General features: G+C 38.8%; 1 protein-coding gene and 1 long non-coding RNA gene across 3 annotated transcripts in view; one reads left to right on the top strand and one right to left on the bottom strand.

Moving 5' to 3' along the window:
- Window positions 1–1,131: 1,131 nt before the first annotated feature.
- On the bottom strand, window positions 1,132–6,256 carry LOC146511466 (uncharacterized). The gene is made up of 2 exons (XR_014876188.1): window positions 5,273–6,256; window positions 1,132–3,083 (listed from the first exon to the last, which is right to left on the bottom strand). It is a non-coding gene; the product is annotated as an uncharacterized LOC146511466 (long non-coding RNA).
- A 321-nt stretch (window positions 6,257–6,577) lies between these two features.
- plod2 (procollagen-lysine, 2-oxoglutarate 5-dioxygenase 2) overlaps window positions 6,578–26,831 on the top strand; it is a 37,266-nt gene continuing 17,012 nt past the window's right edge. For both annotated transcript variants that reach the window (XM_085172910.1, XM_085172911.1), the window contains exons 1-4: window positions 6,578–7,078; window positions 19,396–19,487; window positions 21,916–22,052; window positions 25,341–25,504. In XM_085172910.1, coding sequence (XP_085029036.1) covers window positions 6,979–7,078; window positions 19,396–19,487; window positions 21,916–22,052; window positions 25,341–25,504 — 493 coding nt within the window. In that variant the 5' untranslated portion in view covers window positions 6,578–6,978. The remainder of the gene's footprint in view (window positions 7,079–19,395; window positions 19,488–21,915; window positions 22,053–25,340; window positions 25,505–26,831) is intronic.

Below are 26,831 nucleotides of genomic sequence, written 5' to 3' on the forward strand. Positions count from 1 at the left end.
AGTAGTGATCGATTCACAAGTTTGGCTGATTATTTTATATTAACTGAACTGCTTGGTGTAATCACTCTGCACATTTTTAATGATGTTGAAAGATGTTAAAATTCATTTTAACATCTGTTAGCATTTGTCATGCATGCAATAAGCATATCCTATTAGTATTGTGATAAATCTGTGAAACCCAAGCTGGAATAGAAAACATATCTTCTCATTACATTTGCTGTTCTGCTCTGAGACTAAAATGGAACGCAGATTGCTCTGTGTTGCAGTGACTACAATTGTCTCCCAACAGTATACAGAGAGTGGAATTTCTGGTATCTGTATTTTAAACCCAGGGTGATAAACAAATGGCTGAAGCAACATCTGTGCAAACGGAGCCTAAGAAAACACTATTTACCCACAAGGGTAGAAGAAAACAGATGTAAAGTATAAAATGGGGGATGGTTGTTTGCTTTTACACTGAAATAAGAAAGACTGGACTGGACACAGTTTAGACTGCCCGTGCCTATGAACAAGCTGTTTCTGTATATCAGAAACAGCTTGTTTACACAAAAGATTTAGAAGCTGTTTTAATTTGTAAATAAAAAAAGAAAGACAGATTTTTGACAAACTAGTCAAAAAATGAAACAGACATTTGTGTTTTAGAGAGATTTTTTTAAGACCAACACTATAATACATGTATATACAGAGCTGTGGAAAACGTATTTGCCTTCTTCTTGATTTCTTATTTCTTTGCGGATCTGTCACACTTAATGTTTCAGATCATCACACATATTGTAATATCAGACAAAGATGATTGAATGTTAGTGTCAGTTCTTATCCAAACCTACCTCACTCTGTGTGGAAAAGTAATTACCTCATTGTTAAATCCTGAATTAACTGTGGAAAGTCACATGAGAAAGTCAAATCTCAATCACTTGAGTAGAAACTGTCTGAGAAACTGAAGTAGGCTGAAAGATCTCAAAAGCAGCAGATCATACCATGATCTAAATCAGGGGTGGGGCAACTTCAGGCCTCAATGGATGGTGTCCTGCAGGTTTCAGATATCACTCTGGGTCAACACACCTGAACAAATGATTAGTTTGTTACCAGGCCTCTGGAGAACTTCAAGACATGCCGAGGAGGTAATTTAGCCATTCAAATCAGTTGTATTGAATCAAGGACACATCTAAAACCTGCAGGACACTGGCCCTCGAGGCCTGGAGTTCCCCACCCCTGATCTAAATAAATAAAGAACAAATGGGAAACAAAGTAACTGAAATCTATCTTGTAAAGGGTTACAAAGATGTTTCTAAAGCTTTGAGATGTCAGAAAACCATTATCCACAAATAGAAAACACTGAGGAAGGTTCCCAGGAGTGGCTAGCCTACCAAAATTACTCCAAGATCACCTCAACAGCTCATCCAAGAGGTCACAAAAAAACCCAGAACATACCGTAAAGAACTGCATGTCTCACTTGTTTAAGTTAAAATTAGTCAAGGTTTTCATGATTTAACAATAACAAAGAGACTGGGCAAAAATGTCATCCATGGATTAAGAAAAGGGTTAGGGTGTAGAACTAACACAGCATTTCATTAAAAGAATATCAACCAGAAGTGAAACACGGTGGTGGTAGTGTGATGGTCTGCTGCTTCTGCTGTAGCTGGAACTATGAATTCTTCTCTGTACCAGAAAAGCTTAAAGTCCAGTTATCGTTTCAAATCTTCAAGCTCAAGTACACTTGGATTATGCAACAGAATAATGATCCAAAAAACATAAGCAAGTCCACCAATGGCTAAAAAAAAGAAAACAAAATTAAGGTTTTGGAATGGGCTAGTCAAAGTTCAGACTTAAATCTGATTAGGATGCTTTGGCATATCATTAAAAAAAAGCTATTCATGCTAAAAATCCTCTAGTGGGACTAAATTAAAACAATTCTGGAAAGATAAGGTGGCCAAAATTCCTCCACTGCGATGTTAAACACTTGTGCCAGTTATTGCAAACGCTTGATTGCAGTTGGCATATATAATCGGAGACATATCAGTACTAAATGTTAAAGCGAGGGAAGTGTCTGATTATACTCCCGATCCAGAAGTAGGACAGTGGGGATAGGCATTGTCTTGCTGAAACAGCCACAGGGTGCCGTACTGCTTCTACCTACTATGGAAGCTGGAAATCCAAAGACTAGAGCACAGTGGGAACAATAGTAAGCAGTATAAACATAATGAGCAAACCAAGTAAAAACAGGGCTGTATTATATTTCGTAAAATTTATGACAAAACCACAACCCTTTGGTAGTTGATGACATCTTAAAAACTGTGGGGAAAAGGACCCAAATCCTACTCTACACTTTCTAAATTGTGAACTTAACCACACACCCAAGCTTCCCCTGTGACCACTGAGATATAGATGTCACATATCAGATGCACTGAACCAACTACTGTCAGTGAACAGAATCAAGGCAACAATTACTTGTCCTCCAAACTGCATTTGGAAAACCAAATTAGTAGGGTATGTACACATATTTATAGTGATGAGGTGGTACTATATTGGCAGGTTTACTACAGGGTTGAATCTTCTTTTCCTTAAGCCACTTCTGGTACACATTTTGAGGCCTTGTGGTTCTAACTTTGCCGCCTAATGATGACATTCAAATGAAAGTCTGGAAAAAAGAGCTTATTATATGTGTCTCAAAACTCCAGCTTGTCCAGTAGAGATGGGCATTCATAAGACTAGAACTCACATATATTTAAGAATTGCAAGAAACTATACACTTGATAAATACAAACTTCTGCCTCAAGTGGTTACAGTAAGCTGTGGCCTGTTTTCTGAGACAGTAGACAACAAGCCATCCACAAAAAGAGTGAATTAATCCATATCTAAACCCCTTTCCCTTGTGCAGCTAGACTCTGTGACTATAACAAATGCGCACGCTGTGCTATTTAAAGGTCTTTGGTCCAAGATTAAATGCAGTGTTACCTTCTAGCACTTCCTTCGAGGAATCCCTCAGCCACACCCTGGGCCAATGGAAGCCCTAAAATCCCATAAATGTGACCACAGGTGCCAGGCGATGACGTGGTGACGTACTGGGTACTCGGGAAGATGACCTGCTGAAGTAAGAAAAATTAGTTTTACTCTTTCCATTGATCTGAACTAGTAATTACACTTTCTGTGAAGTGATCAAAGCATTGGGATAAAAATAAAACCCATTCTTTTACAATCACAGTGCAGTTGCGGGTTCTCATGAATGCTTTAGGGGACCAAGTTTCTGTTATATGTGACTCACCAGTGCAATTGCAAAACCATACCAGAAAAAGAGGGTTGTGTTAAAAATAGAGCACAAAGTAGAACAAAATCCAGGGCCAACTGACAGATAGTCAATATTCTGGCTTATATATTTCCTAAACTATTGCACTGACATGAATTAAATGAGTAATATATATTATTATTTACATTTTATTCTCACTATTGTTTGTGTTAGTTACCAGTTAATGAGCAGGTTTGTCTTCAATTTTCCGTTTCTCTCATCTTTTTAAGCCATTTTTGTTGTTTTCTGTTCAGTATTGAGCATCTTCTTTGAGACCTGTCTCCCTAATGAATCATCTGTTTCTTCTTGCAGCTTGATTAAATTTAAACAGCGCTTTTAAACCCACTGTCTCCACAACACTGCCAAAAATAGAGGATGGTCTGCTGTCGTCAGGGAGCTACAACACTATTTAGCCTTTTACTCACTTCAAGTGCTGGAGGCTTGTGTGTTTTTTTTTTCCACAATAATGAGCTTAAATTAAAAGGCGGGCTTAAGAGCACACCACCTGTGCTGCAGGAAACTTTCAAACAGCCGGCATTCCTTTTAAAGGTTGATAAACAGCTGTATTTAACCGTGTTGCCATCCAAAGTCTCCTAGTATCCCCTGATACGCAGGCAGATAGAGTGGGGATAATGAGGTCCAGGTGTGTCTTGTTGCAACGATGAGCTAATGGCGTCCTACTCTGCCATCACCCCCCTCACCGCAGCCATCTCCCAGTTTCTGTACCCTGCACTTGCCCATTTTTGTGTAATTAAATGCAATTTTCTCACCCACACCACATACCCAATGTTTAAACTTGTCGACAGTTCTACTGCCACCACCGTGGACTCTTGACATGTCATTACTTCAATCTTCAGTGCTGACTTCGACAGACAAAACTCTATAGATGGCCTCCTGCTTTTTTTGCAGCTCTATGGTATGTCACATTTCCAATTACTGTCTCTGGCAGAAAATGAAATACCCTGTATGACTTCTGGACATTTTTGTCAGGGTGTAATCAAATCTAAAGAGCATTACATTAGCTTTTTCAGATATCTAATGGGTATTTAGTCAGTGAACTGAAGTTGTAGCCTATTCCTGTCACAAGCTTCCAAAATAAAACATTAGGTTTTGCACCACAAACACTTTTATTTTCCAGCTGCAGAGAGTTCCCTCACAAACCCACAGGGCAAAAAATCCCTGTTATAAGTTATATGTTTGGTGCTGAGCTGTCAAATTGCTTTAATCCTTCTTTTGGCTGTGAATGACTGGACTGAAATTTTTGCCAAAGTGCAAAAGCAAGGGTTGTTCTACTGTTATAACTTGGTCTGCGTTAGTTTGAGTTTCCGAATAGGAGGAATCTCTGTTGTTGAAAGTATTTCTATTCAAGACAGACAGTGAGATTTAAAGGGGTAATTTTCTCATGACACTAATGACATACTAATTTCAACAAGCGTGCCTGCCCAGTGCTTGCTATAGTGTCAGTTACACACTGACTTACCAAAAAAGAAGAAATTAGAAACAAAAACAAGAAAACAGCTGAAATCAAAGTCCAACATCCAATACCAACTTTCTGGCATGACTCTACATTTTATAGTTCTATAGGGCCTCACTGGAAAGAAGTAATAAAGGTTCTCACTCTAAATTTAAAAACACGATTCTGGTGATGTCATTAAGCCAAACAATCTTCTGGCAGTGATTACAACAGCCATGCAAAGTGTTTACCAGGAAGAAATGGTCTGAGCTGGGGGACAAGTCTGTTACTCTTAATAATGAATCAGGGAAACAAATCACAGAAGGCATTAGTTTCAGTGTCAACTAAAACACAAGGAAACACAAATACAATGTGACAGTTAATGAAAGCCAGATTTTTCATCTGGTTTATGCTTTCCCCTTCATTTCTTCTTGTTGAGGGCATACAGCAGCTCTAACATGTGTAGTATTGCATAATGCTTTATATATGTCCATCGGCTCGATTATGTCACAGGATTCCCTACTGTATATCATCACCTGGATGAGGATCTGCATTTGATGGGACCAGTTGGTCCTTGGGAGGATGGTCTACTCAACCAGCAGGACATATACATGAAATGATACATAGCCAGGAAGATCGCAGGGGATTCCAGCAACAACCGGCTGCTGTCTGTGCTGCCATCAGGGAGCCTGCAGGCTGCCAAGACAGAAAGGACGAGGAGCTTTTATCCTACTCGTAGCTGGACTGTCACATAAGCTGCACATTCTAACTGTATAAGTTTACATGTCTAATCGTATATGTATTCAACTGGAGCTTCTGCTATAATACCAAATTATTTACACTCAATTATAAGGATTATTTAACTATTCAAGTAAGTAAAAAGGAAAAACTTTCTCATACTGTAATTTCTCTAATGGAAAAAACTGATGGCCAAACAGTCTCCTTCAGGATTTTGCTTTTCTGGTAGAGTGCAGAATTCCTGGTTTCATCACTTATGGCAAGCAGCAAAGCAGCTTCAGCCACACTGTCTGATTGTTCTGATGTTCATTCTATGAAATGTGGTATTAGTTTTATGGCAAATCTAATTGGACTCAAACTCCTCAAACTCACTCCACAGGATATTTTCTCAAAAGTCTTGGGGATCAAAAAGAGTTTTTTGGGGGGAAATATGAGATGAGCCTTTGTGTTCTTTTTAATCACAGTGGTTTTGGCTTTGAAACTCTCCCTGTGGATGTTGTTTTTGGCCAGTCTATTTCTTATTACTGAATCATAATAACTGACCTCAACAGAGGTCAGTTATTTAGACATTGTTCTGTGTTTTTCTCCCAAAAAATGTGGTTAATCACTGTTAAATAATTTAAAATAAGCATCAGGTAAGTCTGTATAGCATTTTTTTCCCTTGAATATTGAAATAATGATGCAAAAAAACAAACAAACAAAAACAAACAAACAGCTTTGTCTGGTTTTCTTTGTCTAATGATATCCTAATAATGTATTATTATTTTTGTTTTTTGACCATCTGAAACATCTAAGTGTGAGAAATATGCAAGAAAGTAAGAAAGAAAACAAGAAATTGGGATAATAAATAATAAATAAATAAAATAATAAGTTTTACTTATTTTTATTATAGTTATAAAGGAAAAAAAGTTTCTAAGTAATTTCTGGAAACGAACTTTTATATATATATATATATATTTTTTTTTTGCTGAGGTATTCGACAGCTTACACTAATGAACTGTTTCAACTTCCCTGCAGAAGGGGAGCAGTGTTGGTCAACCAGATGCCGTGTGCTCAGGGGGAGGGGACCAGAGGAGGGACAGTTAACAGCCGGCGGGGTTCAAATACAGCTGCGCTTACTCACACTTTTCGCGTAGGACGTCCCTGTGCCAGGGGTGAATGAATACCGTTATCTTTTCCTCTGCACCGTCTCACTTCATAGGCTTTACCGGGAACTCAAGCTGCAGCTGCAATTAAGGAACCACGCCTGTTGCTATTTAATTTCCCTGAATTGTAGCACTTATACGACAGCTCCCTAGAGCTAAAAGAATAGTTACAGGCTCCCAACCAGAAATCACACTACTCGTTGATTTTTTTTTTCTAAATCCCCCCTTATTAATTGTATTATCGCGAGAACCAACAGTACGAGCCTCCTGGGCTGAACTTGACCACTGCTGCCGGGCTGGGAGTTAATATCCCCGTCGGTCACCCAGCTCTCTGACCTGGAGCACGCACTATAGCAGAGATGGAATACCTCATGTTTTTAGTGATTTCATGCTGGATCAAGTTTGCAACTTCTGTCTTGTCCAGTGATGTTCCTCAAGCCCCTGTGCCAATTCCTAAAGGTAAGAAACGATTAAAAAAACAAAACAAAACAAAAACTTTCACTCCTTCCTTTTCTTGTTTAGATACAGGCAAATATGGCTACTTTGACACCGCCACTGGCTACATCACATTTTACTGCGTTTACATGTTACTGTATTTTCCTGCGTCTGAGTTGTCATGCCAACTGTGCAAATACGAAGTTGTGTAGGTTATTTTTCTGGCTGTAATTTCCGGTTACATGATGTCTACATGAGACGCAGGTTGCATGCCTGCGGCTCCCTGTGTGGGAAAGTGAATATGTCTAGCGCGACATATGTCGGAACGTAAAATTACATGATGTTGCTTTACAGAAGAGTCGTCTGCGGTTTCTCACAATCCTGTTTTTATTTGTTTGGCTGCACACAGCGCTGGCTTTTTATAAAGATGTCAGGCTGTAAATTTCACTGCGAGAAATAACTAACCAATTGCGGGCGAGTCTTTGATGATTTCAATAGTTTCCCCTAAAAGACTAAACTAAACTAGACTAAAAATTCAAACCGTTATTGACTTAACCTAGATCCGAGTGAAATCCCCGAGTATATCATTTTATTTATTAATTTATTTATTATACAGCAAACAAGCAATTATGTGATTGAGATACAGAGAAACGCCCGTAAACGTGTTGTAATTTAAAGTTTATGGAACAGAGCCAAACACTGCTCAGATCTTGAGACAGGCTTTATTCTGATGTAAAGGGCTAAGCTCCTTGAAGCAAATCATGTCACATTTTTATTGACTTTGGGAGGGGGAAATCCACCCTCTTCTAACACGTAGCTGTCGTTAAACTGCTCTAAATTACCCTCATATTATTCCCGTTTAGCATGACTTCTTCCATAGTCACAGAGCACCTTGTAAAACCTATAGATAACATAAGCAGATGTTGTGGCTTGTGTTTTAGTTAAATCTGGAAATCTGATTCCTTTCAAATGATGCATCTTGCTGGGAGATTTGACTATCAGGACACAACAGCTGCTTTCAGTCTCTACAGGCTTGTTTTGTCATCTGCTCTGGACTAACCGACCGCCTTCCACACAGTAGCCACATTAACTTTACGAGGGATATAATGTTTTATTGTGAAAGCCATCGATGACTAAACTGATGCAATATGTTGGCTAAATTTGTGACAGAAAGCAAACTTTCAAAAACCATGACTAATATTAAAATTGAACCCGTAAACTGTAAACTCTACATATAAAGTCATTTAGAATGAGAGCACTGGACATTTCATTTTACACATTGTATGTAAAGGTGGTGCTTACTAAAGTGATTAAATGAAAAGGACTAGGAAGGAATTCAAAGCTATTTTAGTTTTGGGAAGTTCTACGTTAAAGATTCAGTACATGGTAGTGGATGATTGTAAGCCTTTCTTTTAAGCATCTGAAGGACATCAGAAAAGTATAAAGTAACTCCATTTGGGCGCAATTAAGTATTTAATACACAGTCACTCATTTCCAGGCATGCATTAGATGGAAGAAAAGGCCATGAGAAACATTTGTTCTGCCTGGCATCAACTCGATGAGTATTTTGCAGAAAGGCAACATTTCCAGAGAAAGGGTGGGTGTCAACACCTTGGTAGTTGTGTGTTTGCCAGGTGAACATAAATATGTTTCATTAGAACAACTTCAAATCAAATGCCCGCTATGAAAGAACAAGGTGTCACCACTGTTTAAGTAAAAGTAGAAATGGTAGCTAATAAGGCACCAATGAAAGGACCCTAAGTCCCTAGGTGTTCGTTAAACACTGGTTGTAGCACAAGATGCAAACGGTGTGATTGAGCACTGAAAAGGGTTCAGTAGAAGAGGAGGAATTTACAGCTCTGCCCATTTCTCACCAGTGTGCACCTGGCCACTCATGGTGAACAACGGACATGGCTGTCTGGTTTGTCCGTTTTGGAAAGTTACAAAAATTGGGGCTGCGCAGACCCCCACTGTCCAGCAGTCTGAAAGAAGCCTTTCACTTATGTTTGAATGACTGTGTGAAACTTCGGACGGAGCATTGGATTCAACATGCAGGTCTTGCTAATCCAAGTTTGAATAGTTTGCTGCAACACATAGTTTAAAATAACCATCCCACTGTTAACCTCTGACAGGCTTCCTATCAGAACAATGTTTGTCCATTTTCCTTGGCCCAACTCTTATCCAGTTTGAACGTAAAGTATGCAGTGAAAATTGTAGCCGCTTATTGTGATTACATTTAACCCACAGACACACACACACAAGTATCATTTCATTTGACGCAATGCCCGATGTTTAATAGTAAATGCTGGCTAGGTTAAAGGCTATTTCTCATGGCTTGTACTCTGTCCCCCTATTCCATGGACAATGCATCTCTCAGCCCTTTCCCAGACATCATTGACGTGTCAACAGGCAGCATTTTATAGAGAAGAAAAGGAAACCCCACCTAAGGTTGTCCATGCCTTATATACTGTATAATAGCGCTCTCTATTGCCCGTAATTCCAGTCTAACAAACTTAACAAACCTTGTTGCCAAGCCAAGGTTGTAATCATGCCTTAGAACGTTGTCACTATGCCACCACAAGGTTGGTTTCGTGCCTTCTTTTCAGCCAAATATGTGTTGTGTTGTCTGCTTTTTTGCATTGCCTTGTTTTCTCTCTGCTGTGTCCCAAGGATTTTATGTTAACTTGTAAATGTATAGATACATGAAAACTGCAAGAAGCACAGTTCTCAAGGAGAACTGAAAGCGAATGACACTTTAAAAATGTCGAAACACTCCCTATTGTACAAATAATCAATTATTTTAAGTCATTTTAAATGGCTTTCTGGGAATCAAGCAGCTGTTGGTCTTTGACAAAAGACATGCTGGCTGAAACTTATATTGATGCAGCTGAAAAGAATGAAAAGGCAGTACTTTTCAGACTCCTGCATATTCTTCAAAATTTCAGGACTCATTTAGATTGTAGTAATATTGGCCAGATTGTCAAAAATACTGAGGCTGGAAAATTTACCTTCGCCTGCCAACAACTTAGACATCGGGGCCAGTTTGCAGACTTTGCCTCTGAAAGTCATTACTATAATGCATTTATAGTAGAGAGAAAAACAACAAAACTTTTATAGTTATTATTTATTTATGCTACAAAGTCAGAGACATGCTCATGTGCATTCCTACTGTTCTGCAAAATTTAACAAAACTGAAAAGATCAAGGTGGAACAGGAACAACGAGACAGTACATTAAGTTTTGATTTGTATTTCATAAAACTGCAGGATAAGTCATTAGTCCGGGTGAAGGATGTGCTCATCAAGTGCCTTTTGTAGTTGATTATAATGTTGGTTTAAGTAATTGATACACAACAAAACCAATTTAAAAAAAGAAAAATTCAAAAGTAAAGCCATGTTTGTGCTATTTAATGAGTCAGTGATTCAGTTTATGTGAGTAATCATTGATTCTTGTTAAAATAAATTCCATAGCTGAGAAGAAGCCAACCCATGCTCTTAGGGACCCGCTCATTGTTTGCCTTAAACAAATCATTTCATTCTCTTTCCAGGTGCAGCAAGAGAAGCAAATTTAATGCCCGTTTTTCTCTCTGAAAACTGTTTGATAGTTCTGACAAATGAGAGGAAACTGAGAGAGAATCAATGTAATTATGATATAAGGGTGAATTCTTCTGTTAGAAATTTCTTGGGACTCTGTATTGTTGGTTTATTACAAATTATTCCTCTATGCAAACCTGAAATCTATATGTAACCGCTGATATATATGATGTGTAGAAGAACATAAAATATTATTTGCCCATCAAATCCTGAGCCATCTTTGGTAATGAAGTCACTGTTACGTTGCCACACAACTAAATGTTCACATCTTTTGGTTTTTCTGCAGTACGTACAACTAATTGAATTTATGCACTGTTAGAAAACCTTGCTATGAGGGCATCTCTGAAGAAATATTTCAAGCACAGTTCGTTGGCTTTGCCGCTGATGATGCTGGAGGCATGATGGGCCGACACTCCTCATTGAAATAATCGCCAAGATGACTATTATTTATTGAAACATTTAGAGTACTTAGAACTTGTGGTCCATAATGCTGGAAAACACGTTACAGGTTAATTTTCACATGTTTCTTAACTCTTAAAGTTTGAAGTTCTGCTGGCGACCCCTCCTTCCCAGTTCAGATATTTACAGATTTGGGTAAAAAGAAAGACTCAATCACTGTAAACACTACTATCCAGGAAAGTAGGAGAAAATCTGAAATAAAAGCAAGTATTTTCTTAGGAATCTACTGCAGCGTTATGTTAATTCTTTCTTTAAACTAAAAGCATTTTGTACTGTTGCATTACGGTATGTCTTATTAAATACTGAAATTAAATGGCACAACTACTCAAGTGGAGATGGGATGTAATCCTGGCATGTTTGCATTGTTGTGTTGGCTGTGAGTGTCTCAAACAAATTGTCAGACTGAGAATTGTGCATGTTAATTTAACACTAAACCTAACACGTTGCAACAGTAAGACATTAGTCTAACAAACATATAAAGTCCTGTTAACAGCTTTATTTTGACATGTGGCGATTAATTGGAGGCCTTCCGCAATCTGATTGAGTGATTGTAGTGAGTCCGAGTTGGACCAAGACAGATTGCCTTGCACTGAGCTTACAGAGGTTGAGGATTTTGCATGCTCAACCTCTGGACAACCAGCTGGTTGTAATCAGTCTAAAACAGCAAAAAATTAAAAAAAAACCAAAAAAAAAACCATCACTAACACATTTGTCCTGGTTGCACAAAGGCTGACATTCAATTTCTACTCTAATGTGATTGAGACCTGAGTTGTGTTTGTCATTCCTTATACAGCAATTCAGCACAGAATACATCAGCACATTGATTGAGCGCTTAACCTGCAAGTGCATAATGTTGAACTGGACTATGTGTTCCTTTCATTACTGAAAGTCTATAGTATAACCAGCTTTTTGGCAGAAGAGAAAATTACTGTCCTAACTGTCACAGCACGACAAAACCTAGATGAGAGATTAGCTTTTTTTTTCTAGTTTTTATTTGTTTGTGTAAGGAAAGGTAATGAGCTATTCCTGATTCAAAATGATGTGTGACGAGACTACGAAAATTGTTTCCTAGCCCACTGTTGGTGACATCATGCCACATCCTACGCCTGAAGTGCCTGTGGTTTGAAATGTGTAATTGAAAACACAGCCGTTTCTGTGGATGCCCTCCGTGGCTCTTGTGTTATGGAAATAGTGTGTTTTATCAGTTATGGTGACTCTGGTAGTCACTAAAAAAGAAACTCTTTATTTTAGTTGTAGACAACAAAAACAAGACTTGTTTCATCAATTCTGTAAGCAAAAAGGTTTACTAATGCCTTGCCTATCCTCTAAGGCTACACACAGGTTAAAAGTAATGTCCTCGTGTCTGCAAGCTTCAGTATGAAAAGTGAAACTTTTGTGCGTAAGCCTCTTTGTGGTCACATTAAAATTCTAATTCTTCCAAAGCTGGAAAAAGCCTTACAAAATAGCTGTGGGCTGGGTAGTATGCCTTATGTGTATCTGAAAACTTAGAGATGAAGGAATGTAAATGTCAGGGATTAACAGCTTAAGAGTTCATTCATTTTTGTGTACATGTATTCTTCTTATATTGTACACATTCATATGGTCATCATTTTCTAATTTTTATCAGTGCCAAGTTATCAGTATCAATATACACAAGTCATAAAGCTTCAGAAATACCCTACTCTCTCACATTTCAAACAAAGGTTTTGAAATGTCTAGTAAAGATTGGGTTTGAACATTTTCTTCAAGTCCTCTGTCCCTTCAATGTGTTAAACCAAATTTACTAGCCTTCTGAAGGAGACTGACTAACACTGTGTGGCATTTTTAATAATGTGGGTGAGTTAAATAACCAAGTTTGCATTGATATTCAGATCAACACCTTTCTCATTCCAGCTGTGGCCCGGTATCTCAGCTGGGATGCCGGCTGATTGCAGATTCTTGTGATGGCTGAATCTGAATAATTTCGGTAACTTTGGCAACTGATACAAGTGATGAAATATTCATTCATCAGAAGCTGAAGTATACATTCTTCCAGGGTTGGAGTTAGCTTTGCAGCACACAAGAAAATACAACAACCTCGTTATCTTCTATCTGAAAAATTTTAATAACGCTGAGGAATGTCATGGTAGACAAAGATAAGCGCTGTTTCCAATGACTAATGCCAAGAACACCTTGCATAGCTCCGTTACTTCCCAGCACCGGTATGGCCTCTGGAGCTAATCTTCCTTCATGCACTCAGAACAAAGCTTCCTCCAAGCATGTCTCAGTGCATTTTAGAAGCATGCCAAAAGTAGTCCTCTATGTTAAAACTTGGTTGGGTCCTTAAAACAGTGTTGTTATATTTTGTTGCCAAACCAACCTTGCTTCTCCAACTTGTCTTAGGAAAAATGTGCTTTGGCCAGCCAAATGATTCTCCATTGTACTTTTCTTTTATATAGTTATATTTTCAGCAGCATTACCTTTAAAAAAAAGGTAATTGTATGTGAAGGACTTGTTACTTTAAGTAACACAATGAAGGGTTTCAGCTATACAAAGTGCTAGTATAAATCAGCGTTAAGGTTCTGGTTATGCACGAGGAGCAAAGCCATACATTAAGAGGAATGTTTAGAAATCCATTATACTCAGTTTCTTAACATGTTCCATATACTCAGAAATGCAGGAAGTCAACACAGACCTTAATTAAATTTAAATTTACATCACAGACTGGCTTTTCAGGAGTTTCCGCAAGAATATCTGAAAGTTCACTTTGAAATCCTTGCATGAAAATCGAAATGACCTCTGGATGAGGTTATAAGAATTCCCTTTCTAGCTCAGTAGGTCTCTTGTTCTTGCCATCATGCTCTGGTTAATATGGACCAATTCCAGCAGACTGTGAATGAGGCCGATTGTTTCTCGTTGACATGAACAGCGTCCTCAAGCCAGTAAATGCAGATAAAATAAGTGTAGGTCATTGACTGCAATATTTGCGAAGTATCATTACTTACTTGACCAAAATAGAACTAAGGCTTGTGTTCACTGGCCAGGACCATCTCATCAAAAAGAATCCTGTTATCCTTATGTGCCGGCCAGGGCACATTCCCATGATACCCCTTTCCTTTCTGCAAGAAATGCTTACTTAAGCCTAGCCCCAGCCAGTGAGTCAGAACTTTTGCTCATCCAAGTGTGAAAGTTTACCTAGACGGCTGAGCCCCATGTGGTGCAGAGGAAAAGTGCAAAGGAAAGACCACTTGGCGTCCATGCCTTTTTTGGAGAAGAGTTTCAGCAGCACTGTATGAGCTACATTCCTCTCCTCCTGTGGGCTGTTCATACACTACTGACAAGAGAACACGCTGTGTTTACCCTGACTAGACACCAAAACTCTAAAATCACAGCTGTATGAAAACCTCCCTTTTAAGTGTTACCATCTGCCGCTCAATTATGCTTCATTATGGGTGTGATTATGGTGTTTGCATAAAAACACATCAAAGGACTGCTGGTCAGTTGCCCTAAGATTCAAAATTAGTGTTAGACAAAAAAACAAAGGAAGATGTGTATTTCTATTACCCTGAAAAAGTCCCTCGGATTAAGTCAAATAATGAAGGAAGTGTGTCTTCTATTAACACCCTAGCTCAGGGGTGTCCAACTCCAGGCCTCGAGGGCCAGTGTCTTGCAGGTTTTAGATGTGTCCTTGATCCAAATGCCAAATGACCTCCTCAACATGTCTTGAAGTTCTCCAGAGGCCTGATAATGAAGTAATCGTTTGATTCAGGTGTGTTGACCCAGGGTGATATCTAAAACCTGCAGGACACCAGCTCTTGAGGCCTGGAATTGGACACCCCTGCGCTAGCTCATCACCCAGTTATTTAGTTGGTCTAAACCAGGGGTAAGCAACTCCAGGCCTCGAGTGCCAGTGTCCTGCTGGTTTTAGATATCACCCAGTGTCAACACACCTGGATCATAGTTCATTCCCAGGCCTCTGGAGGACTTCAAGACATGTTGGGGAGGTCATTTAGCATTTAAATCAGCTGTGTTGGATCAAGGACACATCTAAAACCTGCAGGACACCAGCACTCGAGGCCTGTAGTTGCCTACCCCTGGTCTAAACCAAGCCTATAGTAGCTATCATTATTATATTAAACATGATTAATATAGGTTATGAATGTTGCATAAAAGGATATTTATTTCTAAAAAAAAAAAAAATATTTGGGGGAAACAAGTGAGATGGTATAGCTAGATTAGATGAATGATTGAACTATTTCTTTTCACTGTTATAATCTGTTATAATTTAATAGTCTGTTATAATTTCATGGAGCCCTATCCCAGAAGCTTGCACTAATCTAATATGACAGTGCTGTTGCTCCATTAAATAATGAAGAGTGAACAAGTCCTCTAAATGTCTCCGCCTAGAAATAGGCAGATTTACCTGGATTTCTGCATTAATTGGTAGCAAAATGTGGTCTGGTTTTAATCTTTGTCACAATAGCAGACCACATGCTGGTTAAACTAGAAACACATGAATGGCTTTACTTTTAACGTTTCTGTTGAGCACATTATATAATTACCCAAAATGCTGACTGGAAATGTGAACCCTTGAATTAGTAACTTGTTGAGACTCCTGAAGCAGCAATAGCCTCCATCAAACGTTTCCTGACAAATTGGCTTGGCCCATCAGTTTTCTGATTGAACTTTGCATTTGAAGACAGTTTCACAATATCCAAGCAAGGTTAACATCAACAGTTCACATGAGGGCACTGAAACTCCTAGGGGATTGCCATAAATGTTTGAAAAAAAAGAAACACTTGGAATGTAGGAAATAAAAGTGTATGTCTCATTTCTTTTAAATCAAAGGTGGTTTGCATTTCCAGGCTATACTTAAGTGGGAGCTTGCTTGTTGGGATGCACTCATGTGGTCTCCATGTTTATGACAGGAGTGAAGTATGTGGTTCCGAAAGGTCACGCCAGAGTCACAGAGGAGTAATTGGTGTTAGCTGTCAGTGCGTTTCTTCCTCATGGGAAATGTCTCACTGACATAACAGGAAAGTCACTGTTTTTCTTTTCTTTTTTTTCTCAGAGTATGTACTGTACTGAAGCACAGCTCTTCGAAGTGAAAATAGATGTCACCGTGCAGATATCACAATATGCAGCACCCTGTTATCTTTCATCATAGAAATACAAACAAACCTACTTGAAGTCTTGAGTTTATGTGTGTGTGTGCAGAAAAAAACAAATGGAGTTCATTTCAAAAAGAAGTACTAAACATTTCCCCTGGCTGTAATCACAGCCCACAACTAAAAGAGACATTTCATGGAGGTTTTGGAATTTTTCCAAGACATATTTGTGTGCGCCTTTTCTGTCTGCAACACTATGGCTAGCTTCCAAGGTACACAGTCTGAAAGTCTGTTCTTTTATCCCCATACCTAACCTGGCTGACCTGTGAGACATCAGCTTTGCCTCTGTGTCTCACAGGTCAGCCAGGTTTAGGGAAATGTTCAAAATAGAACCCTTTCCTGCAACCGTTTAAATAACCTGTTTTACAGAGCGGTATGAGAAATGTGTTTCTCAGCTGCTGGAAACATCATCCCCTGGCAGCACTGTGCTCCAACATCTTCTTGCTTCAAGCCAAGAAATGGTAAATGGTAAATGGCCTGTATTTGTATAGCGCTTTTCTAGTCCCTAAGGACCCCAAAGCGCTTTACACAACCTGTCATCCACCCATTCATTCACACACTCGTGATGGCAAGCTACATTGTAGCCACAGCCATCCTGGGGCACACTGACAGAGGCGAGGCTGCCGGACACTGGCGCCACCGGGCCCTCTGACGACCACCACCAGTAGGCAACGGGTGAAGTATCTTGCCCAAGGACACAACGACCGAGACTGTCCAAGCTGGGGCTCAAACCAGCAACCTTCCGATTACAAGGCGAACTCCCAACTCTTGAGCCACCATCGCCCCAAGAACAAGAACAGGGAACACCTGTGGTTCAGAATAGTCATCCCTTGCCTCTTTACAGCGAATGATGTGAAACTCTTTCTTCGCAAGTTCTTAGCATTTGGAACTGTTTGGAAAAAGCAAGACAGGGCATTATTTCCACTTTCTATCAGGACTTTTACGTCACACTAATACTGGAATGGCTGTGATGACGGAGCCACAGACTAGACAGAGATGAGAGCTAAGTCTAAGCTAAGTCACACTGACGGTAAAGGGATGGAAAAGAGTTGCAATGAGGTTTCTGGACAAATACAGCTCTAGAATAGGACCTACCATGTGAACTAGTTCCTTACTTGACAGCATGTTTAATTTGACACTAGTTTCTGAGGTTTGTTTACATATATTCAGTTGTTTGTTTTTTTTTGTTTACATAGTGAGAAGTAGTAGATAGTTGTTAGTATGTCTGTGTCAGTTCGTCCCCAGTTAAACAGGCTTAGAGACTGGTTGGTGTCTCCCTAGCAACCTCCAGTCACTAGGGAAACATGTGTACAACCCAACTAGTTGGCGAGGGGTCGCTGGAGGTTGATGGCTGTCACTAAAAAATCAGTTGCTTGGTCACTCAGACTTAGATACTGGTCTGTCGCCCCTGGTAACTACTGGTTACTCGGGAAAAAGGTTTATTTACTGATCAGTCAGTGATTGATTGCCGAATGCTGCTGTCTCGCTAGGTGAAACTGGTCTCACGGACATCTGTGGTAGTGCTGCAGTCATCCACAGTTTGCTTAGAAGACACAGACTTGCCTGCAAACACTCGCTAACTACTAATAAAATGGTAGTGAAAATCTGAAAAGTGCAACACAAATGCAAATAAGACTGTTTGCCTTCAGAGGAAAAGCTGTGCCATACTGCTGCAGCCAACAAGTTTCAAAAGCAAAGGGTCTCTGTTTTACCTTTGTTTCACATTTTTTAAGTTACACTATCACTTGTTTGCAGACAAATCTTCTGTTTTCAGGGTAGTTGTTCAAATGTTTTAAAAAGCCCATGCTCCTCCAACTGGGGCAAGGGATTGGGACAGGAACTAAGGTCTCTGTATCTTAACATTGAACAAACATTACATTTTAAAAACTAGGGTTTCATAAACTGCATTTAAATTATATGAAATAAAACTGAAGCAACAAATTTATCCATTTAACTTGTATCAGCTTTTTTTTTTTTTAGATCCACATCAAAGGACAGCCATGTAAGATTTATTTGGCCAAGATTAACAGGTCTCTCAAGATGAAAACGTGATGTCATAACATGTCCTTTTTGAACTGTCTAATAATTTAACTCTTTATACGTCTAGTGAGGTTTGCATTGCAGTCAAAAAGACAAGAAAAAGATCAGTGATGATAATCGTGTTAAACTTTGCACTCCAAAGGAGAAATGGAAGCTCTTTAACTATGTTCTTGGGCAGGCTGCATTTTTGAGTTAGGTCCTGTGGAAGCATTTATAAGTCCCAGATATCTACTCTTTCCCACTCCCAATTCCACTTGCCAATGTCCAATAAATATTTTACAGGGGTTTAATGGAACTTTGTGCTGTATATTAAACAGAGGATAGTCTGGTTTCCATATTTGAAAAGCAGGAATAGTTCTCAAATAGTCATTTAAAACCACATAAAAGCATCATTAACTTTTTTGTTAGCTTGTCTGATGGCTAGCACAGAACAGCACATTTTAAAATGTAAGCTAGGAATTAATTTGTTTCCCCCCTTTATGTTGTAATACCATTTCATGAAGAAGATTTAAAGATGTGTGGTCCCCCCCCCCCCCACACACACACACACCTCGTTTTACAAAACATCACAGAACAAGTGAAAAGTAGCTCAGTGAGTTGAGCTTTTGAGGAATCCAGACACACTACTGTGAAAATTTGCATTTGGTTAACCCTTCTTCAGACCTCAGTTTTCAGCACTCAAGGCCACTAGAAATATCCTGGAGGTTTGTGGGAGTTCTTCTATCCCAAAAAGGAAGAAATTATTTTGTCTGTCTTTGAAAATACACTTCCGTTTTGGGATCAAACTAAAACTACAGTAGTCCCTCCTAATTTGAGACATAGGTTTGCTTAACCAAATAGTTACCAGTATGTTGACATAGGTTTGAGGTTTACAACGATCATGGTCCACAAAGAAGTGGGAATCTCAATGCATATATTTAAGCTTAGAAAAATATACACATTTTTGTGGATATCCTTCAATGAAAGCCAAAATGTTTGCAACCTAATATGTCTTCTGCAAGAGTATATCCCTGCATCCCTGTAATTTCACAGGAAAGAAAGCATTTGATGACTTAAGGTAAAAATAAGGAATATTTAACAATCTTTTTTTTTCTATTTTTCAGAGAAATTGCTCGTCTTAACTGTTTCAACTGAGGAAACAGATGGTTTCCTCCGCTTCATGAGGTCTGCTGACTACTTTAACTACACTGTGAAGGTAAAACTTTCTTTTTAAATTTTGAAATGACTGCATATTCACAAATCCACAGTTAAGGGCACTGTACTGACACACACAGCAGCAAAATGTTTTAACACAAACTTCCCTGGATTGATTGCACTTATTAAAGGAAACAATGGAGTGGAGCAAGCTGCAAAAACATTCATGGATAGCGTTTAATCTGGGTCCAGAATTCCCCTCTGTGGTTGAAACAATTGCAAAAAAAAAAAAACAAAACGCTTTTTCCTTCTTTTTTTTCTTGTTCAGAGTTCAGTTCATGCTCTGCCTTCATTTGTATGCTTATACGTGTAATTGTGCTACGCTAGTTTGTTTTTGTTCTTCAGGCAGACATTTTCAAGATACTTTGTAAGCCTTTTGGGCCAAGACAATCCATTTTAGTGGTTTGAACTAAGTTAAGTTCTTCTTGTGTATAGTTTCTTATTATGTGTTTAACGATAACTTCTGTACAGAAAGCTCATAAAAAAGATTAGTAAAAAAAGAATATCCAGAAAATGTAATTGTATCTCAGGAGTTTTACCTGTTACTGATGGTTATTATGTTAGCTTAGGCCATGGCTATTCAACTACGAAGTTAGTTGGGCCAGATTTTCAAACCGAGGAATTTATCTGGGCCAGATATTTTTTTGCAGCCAGTAAGCAGCAGATCATGATCAATTTCAAATCCACACAACTGTATTGAAAAACAAGTAATTTTTTTATTCCTTTTCCCCAGTAAATCTGGTGACCTCTCACAAATGCACACCAAAAGGTCCATTTAAAAAAAAGGGAGCTATAACTAAACTATTTTTTGCACATTTGAAATAATAATAATAAAAAAAACCATTTTGATAATTCCCTTTCAAATTAAAATAAATATTTCGCTGACCACTCACTTTTCCTGCCATGGATGGAGCCCCATGCGTCACAAGTATACAGACACGCCTCATATCCAGACCATTTTCCTCAAAAAGAGCTGAAATCTTCTCAAACATTATTTCGCCAGCTGTGTGTCCCTCTAACGGTAGTAAGCCGAGCAATTTCCCATCCAAAAAACGGACATATACGCACAACTGTGCATTATCAGTTCTGTTTGTGATCTCCTGCTATAGACATTACATCAGTTTTCTTCAGGTCATCTAACAGCACTTCAAACTCGTCTGACGCCAGAACCTCTACTCTACGAATATTTGAACTGTCCTACAGGGGTACATTTTTAATAGCAGATGTCACACTTACTTTAATTTTTTCATCACTTTTCACCACATCCAGCATGCAGTATTTCACTGTTTCAGAATCTGTGAAAGGCCTTTTCTTCTTCGCCAAGAAGTAAACACGAAGGGAAGCTGCTGCAGCTTTCTCTTGGGCTGTACAGGACCCTCATCATGGTAGTACAACTCCGGTTGTAAGATTATTAAACTCGGTAAAATGAATAAGTATTTGTCAGTCCAGGCAGGGTTAAACCGACAGTTTTCATTGTCAATTTTGCGCTTTTGGAGTGAGAAAGACATGCTGTTGTCGCATCATATATTACGATGATTGTTTAATATGTTTACATCATGGTGCATTGTGGGTTAAATATTGCTAGGCTACTAGGAGTGTTGCATTCACAGTCTACACTACGCTGTAGGAATTTTTAATTTTTTAAATTTTTTTTAAAAATTAATTAATGAATAAATTTTTGCGTTTTCTCTGTGTTTCTGCAAGGACCACAGGCAGGGCTACTCGCAGATTGCTTCTGGGCCGCATTTGGCCCGCGGGCCGCCATTTGAATAGGCTTGGCTTAGGCCATTATAGTATTAGAGTATCATGCTTGCGTTGTACGGGATCAGGCTGCAAAGTAAACATGGCTCCTGGATCAGTTTTGCACATGTTGTTATCAAGAAGGAGGGCTAGATGGATGTTTCTGGGAAAGGAATGCAACCAGACAGTTTACAGTTGTACACAGCTGGGAAGAAAAAAACTCTCAGAGGCTTTAGTCATACTGATCGACTTCACAAAAGTGACGGAACTGCCATTTAAGAATCCAGAAAACTCTTAACATGCTTTTTTGTCTACTGGGACATTTTAAGGCTTGCATGCTCTGGTTGCCACGCTGGTTCTCATCACAAACACTATGTAAGATTAAAACATCAGCTGTCTTGCAACGCTCCCATTTTCATTCCCATCAGACAATAATTCCCTGTGTCCTCCAAATCGAGCCATAAGCGGGCTGATATCTTGTAGCAGTTGTGTAGACTGAACGCAGCGTAATAAGCTCTTCAACTGAGCGATATTAACCCATCAGCTTTAAACCAATCTGACAGTGCATTTGGGAGTTGTTGTTTTTTTTTTTGAAAACTATACAAAATAAAACTGACAGACAAGGCAGGGCTGCAAGGCCGTTTTTGGTGTCGAGCCAGTTTTTAGACTCATTGTGTGTTATGTTTTAGGTGTTGGGAATGGGAGAGGCATGGAAGGGCGGCGATGTGGGTCATTCTATTGGTGGAGGGCAAAAAGTCAGACTACTGAAGAATACCATGGAGGCTCTGGCTGATCAGGAGGATCTTGTTGTCCTCTCTGTGGATAGGTACGTTCTGTTTTTTTCTGACCTTTTCTTTAATATTCAGATTCATTTTCTGTTAAATAAACACATTTAATTACATGGGAAAATATATCAAAAATATTTCTGATTGGCTAAATTTATTTTAATCTAAACCTTGACAGATGTAAGATATGCAGAATATTCCCAATAGACATTTGTGAAACACACATGCAGACAAGCAAAAGCCTTTATTCTGTTATTATGATATTTACAGTGAATAAAGATAATAAATTAGACAAAGAATAAGTTGTTTGATCATGTTCTTTTGCTTCCTTACACTCTATCTTCCTTATTTCAGATTTTTGTTGTTGCTCAGCTTCTGTTTAACCATCAGCTTTGATCTGATTTATGTTTTCTGTTTCAGTATAAAAAAGAGATGCAAAACACCTTTAATTGCTACGTAGAGCTATAAATGAGATATTGTAACTAATTTTCACAATCACAGAGCATAATAATTGCTTTGAAAGCCTTATTTCCTGTTTCTGCATATTTACGTGTGCTCCACTTCTTCTTGCAAAGGCATTATTATAGAGCAATACCAAATACACGAGGAGAATAATTCTCCCATGCAGGTAGGTGAATTATGAGTTTTGCAGTCAAATGGAAAGTTTCACTGAGTAAATGTGAGTGGTTAAGAATAATAAGAGCTTTGCATGCCACGTTTCCTTAAATAGAGCAACAGACGATGATACTTGCCATACCATGTGACATGAATAATGTTCACCATAATTGCCATGCAGAGCTGTCACACCCTTGAAACAGGTAATTGGAATGTATTTTTTTTTCCTTTTAGAGGAAGTGATTGTAGTATATTCAACTGCCTCTGCATTTCAGAGGATTAGGAGCCAGTTAAATGTAATTTAACATCTATAATCCTGCTAGACCACCTTGGGTTTTTTGACAGTTTCTGCCTTTGCTACAATCACAGGCCTATATTTTGTCTTCTGATGAATTTAGTCATTAAACTGTAATTCACTGTGTTTTTGTGCGTTTTAAAAAATGTGCTGAATTTTCAAAATCAAAACGCCTACATGCATTTTAAAAAAGACACATGCATAGATAGAAGTAATCACTTCAGTGTTTCACGTTGCACAATATAAATTGATAAATGTGTTTTCTCACACCTTTGTAAAGACAGGAAGAAATGGTTTTTCCATTTTTAAATTCATAAGACAGGAGAATAACACGTTTTCTGTAATTGCTGCATAACTATGTCCAGATGTATTTTCTCCTCTTTGGTGCCTTTGACTCGGATCAATGCTACTGCAGCAATCAAAATGTTAATGAAGCAATGACAAACAATATATACAGTACATGTTCTGGATTTACAAATACACTATGAATTGCACTGTTCATCATACGTTGACTGGCACTTTTTCCTGGGTACTTTATTATTGTTCAGCTGCTCATTAGCACAAATATCAAATCAGCCAATCACATGGCTGCAACTCAGTGCATTTAGGAATGCAGACGTGGTTACAACAATGTGCTGACGTTTAAAGTGAGCATCAGAATGGGAAGGAAAGGTGACTTTAAACGTGGCAAGGTTGTTGGTGCCAGACAGGCTGGTGTATTTTAGAAACTGCTGATCTAATGGGATTTTCCCACACAACCATGTCTGAGTCTTACAGAGGTCCAAAATAGAGGTCAGAGAAAGAGAAAATATCCAGTGAGTAGCAGTTCTCTGAATGAAAATGCCTTGTTAATGCCAGAGGTCAGAAGAGTCAACAGAACCTCGAAATGATCACTGGTAACAACCAAGATTTGCAAGATAGCTTCTCTGAATGCACATAATGTTGAACCTTGAAGCATTTGGACTACAGCTGCAGAAGACCACACTGGGTGTCACCCGTGTCAACAAAAAGCAGGAAACTGAGGCCACAATTTGCAAAGGTTCAACAAATTTGGAAAACAAATTAATTACATGCTTGATGTCTAGATTTCTGGTGCAACATTCAGATACTAGAGTCGAATTTGGTGTAAATAACATCCCTTTTACCAATGGTTCAAGTTGTTGGTGCAGTAATGGGGCACAGAATATTTTCTTGACATACCTTGGCCTCTTTAGCACCAATGGAGCATAATTTAAATGCCACAGCCAACCTGAGTATTGTAACTGAGTGAACCCATTTTCTGATGGCAACACACCATGTCACAAAGCTCAAATCATGACAATGTTATTGACAAATTTTCTACTTACTTCATGGTAAGTAGGTAACAATAGAGCATCTTCGAAATGGGATATTTACATTGTGGATATATAGGTATCACATGAATATGGACCAAGATCTCTAAGGAATATTTCCTGCACCTTGTTTAAGCTATGTTAGATACTGGTTACAGTCGCCTGCTAGTTTGTGTTGATGAGTCTAGCAACCTAAAACAATTCTTGGTACCAGTAGTTAATATCCACTAGTTAATATTACACAGTGTTCAATCACACCAAAGTTTGGAATTGTAGCAAAACAATTTGGCATTTCACTACAGTGATGGTTAATTAAACATCATGAAAAGACATTTGAGTAAGTTTAGGTAAATACGAGAAATACAGAGAAAGAAATCTAAAAGACAATTGTTTTAATGGACAAATTTGTCTTTTGCACCTTTCTTGGTTTACAAACTACATGAATAGTTACTATTGTTTTGCAATTGCTTTGCTTGGCGTGGTGATAAACTGTCATTGCACAACTCAAGCTATTATAAAAAATGGGATTTAGTTCATGTTAAATCCCCACAAGTACAGACGAGTGTACACTTCATCAGAGCCACATCTATTAGAAAATATTTATTAAGCAATTATTTGGGGAATGGTGTCACTAAAATGAATCGCCTCTTTTATTGTTATGATTTCACTCCTCCAAGTAATAAAATCACCAGAAATATTACGATTTTCCACATACTAAAACATCTGACCTTTGGGTAATAGCATACTTTTACACAAGTCACTATGGGGCTTATGTAATGAGGTGGGCATTTTCCCCTCAGTCTGGCCCAGAACTGTATAGGCCATGCATGCGTCAGCACAGTTAAAGTGCTTTTGTGTGTTGGTGGCTGACAAATCCCAGCATTTTTTGAAATGCCTAGCAGTGCAATCCACAGTGCTTGGCTAAACAAGTGTTCCCACCTGAAGAATGTCTACTGTTTACATTGAGATGTTTATCAGTCTCAGGCAAGTAGAAGCCTAGCATGTGTGTCAGATGTAAGATAAAAGATGTTGATGAAGTTGAAAGGTTAAATGATCTGTTGCATTTCGTTTTCACTCCTCCCTTTTAGCTATGATCTTATCTTTGCTGGGGGACCAGAAGAAATTCTCAGGAAGTTTCAGCAGGCCAATCACAAGGTGCTATTTGCTGCAGAGGGACTGGTATGGCCAGATAAACAGCTCGCTGACAAGTACCCCTTAGTCCGCACTGGGAAACGCTACCTCAACTCTGGAGGTGGGTTCTGAATATGAAAAGCTGCTTTGACTTGTTAAAGTCCAATCTCTGAGACTTTGGAGTAATAGTAACCATAAATTGTGGTTAAAGAAAGTGAGTTCAAAAGACTAGCTCTTCCCTAGAGGTACATCTACACAAAAAGCATTGCAACTTTGTTTTTTTAATCATGTGTTTGGCATGCATCTGACAGAAACAATTCACTTCTATTTGAACCAACCCAGCTGTCTGCACGAGCTGTATACCAGCTTGCATTTTACACAAAGAAGAACAAAAAGATGTGAGGTCTTCTTTTCTATAGAGGGATTGTATATTAGTCTCAGCACAACTACATACTCTGCCTGAAGGCATTCTCTTTCTGCTGCTGCTCTACACCTCCTGTGTAAACATAATGTTTCTAATTCAACCCTGTCACCCATGTTTTACCCTAAGTGACAAAATCCAGGCATCTCCAGAGAATAAAATGTATTAGTTAGGGTGAATGGTTCCTTGTGTTGGACAACTGGACGCTGCAAATCTGAAGGCAATATTAGGATCATTACGGCAATGGTTTCCACTGTGTCTATGTTATGTGCCTAGATATTTTATGCTTGACTGTAAACACACCTAGTTTCTATGTGTGTAAAGGGATTTTGAAATTCCATCATCAGCTGTCAAAGTTTGAAGACCTGTAAGCCTGGCTGGAATTCGGGAATTTAAGCCGCAGCGGCCCTTCAGTGTTCTACAGTTATGAGAGGTGGAGAAGCTGCGAGACCTGCAGCCCAGTGTTAGTTTTAAAAATATAATACCACTTAATGTTTTTTTTAATTATTATTATTATCTTTTGCTGCAAAATATACTATATTTTCCTTGTAATCTTGCTCCGTCAGGTATTTCCTGTCTGCGGTACACTGGAGGTGGGTGAATCCCATGGCATACTGTGGTTTCTTTTCTTTAGTAATGATCCTCTCTGCTACATGAGGGGATGTGAATACACACCTGAAGATGTGAAATGAGAGAGGGGGAAGACAGTTCAGAATATGTGCACTCATGCAGACATTTTTAAGAAAGAAACAGTATGTTCTCATATATAAGCCGCATGCCCTGGTCATTTGCATCCTGCCAGTTCTTCAGGACATTGAATTACTGCCTTCCTTGTGGTCATCAGTGTGGTCTGACCTCCCATATTGGAGCCCGGCTGTCTCAGAATGATCAGAGACTGTTTTTAGCATTCATTGTCATTGACATGACATGTGGATTTGTCTTGGGCCCCTGAATGTGCCACAGTTTGTATAAAATTGTAGGCTTTGTTTGTGTTCCTAACGCTACCGCCCAAGTGACCATTGGGGAA

The sequence above is a fragment of the Neolamprologus multifasciatus genome, chromosome 9 (assembly GCF_963576455.1).
Source record: "Neolamprologus multifasciatus chromosome 9, fNeoMul1.2, whole genome shotgun sequence".
Classification (NCBI taxonomy): Eukaryota; Metazoa; Chordata; class Actinopteri; order Cichliformes; family Cichlidae; genus Neolamprologus; species Neolamprologus multifasciatus.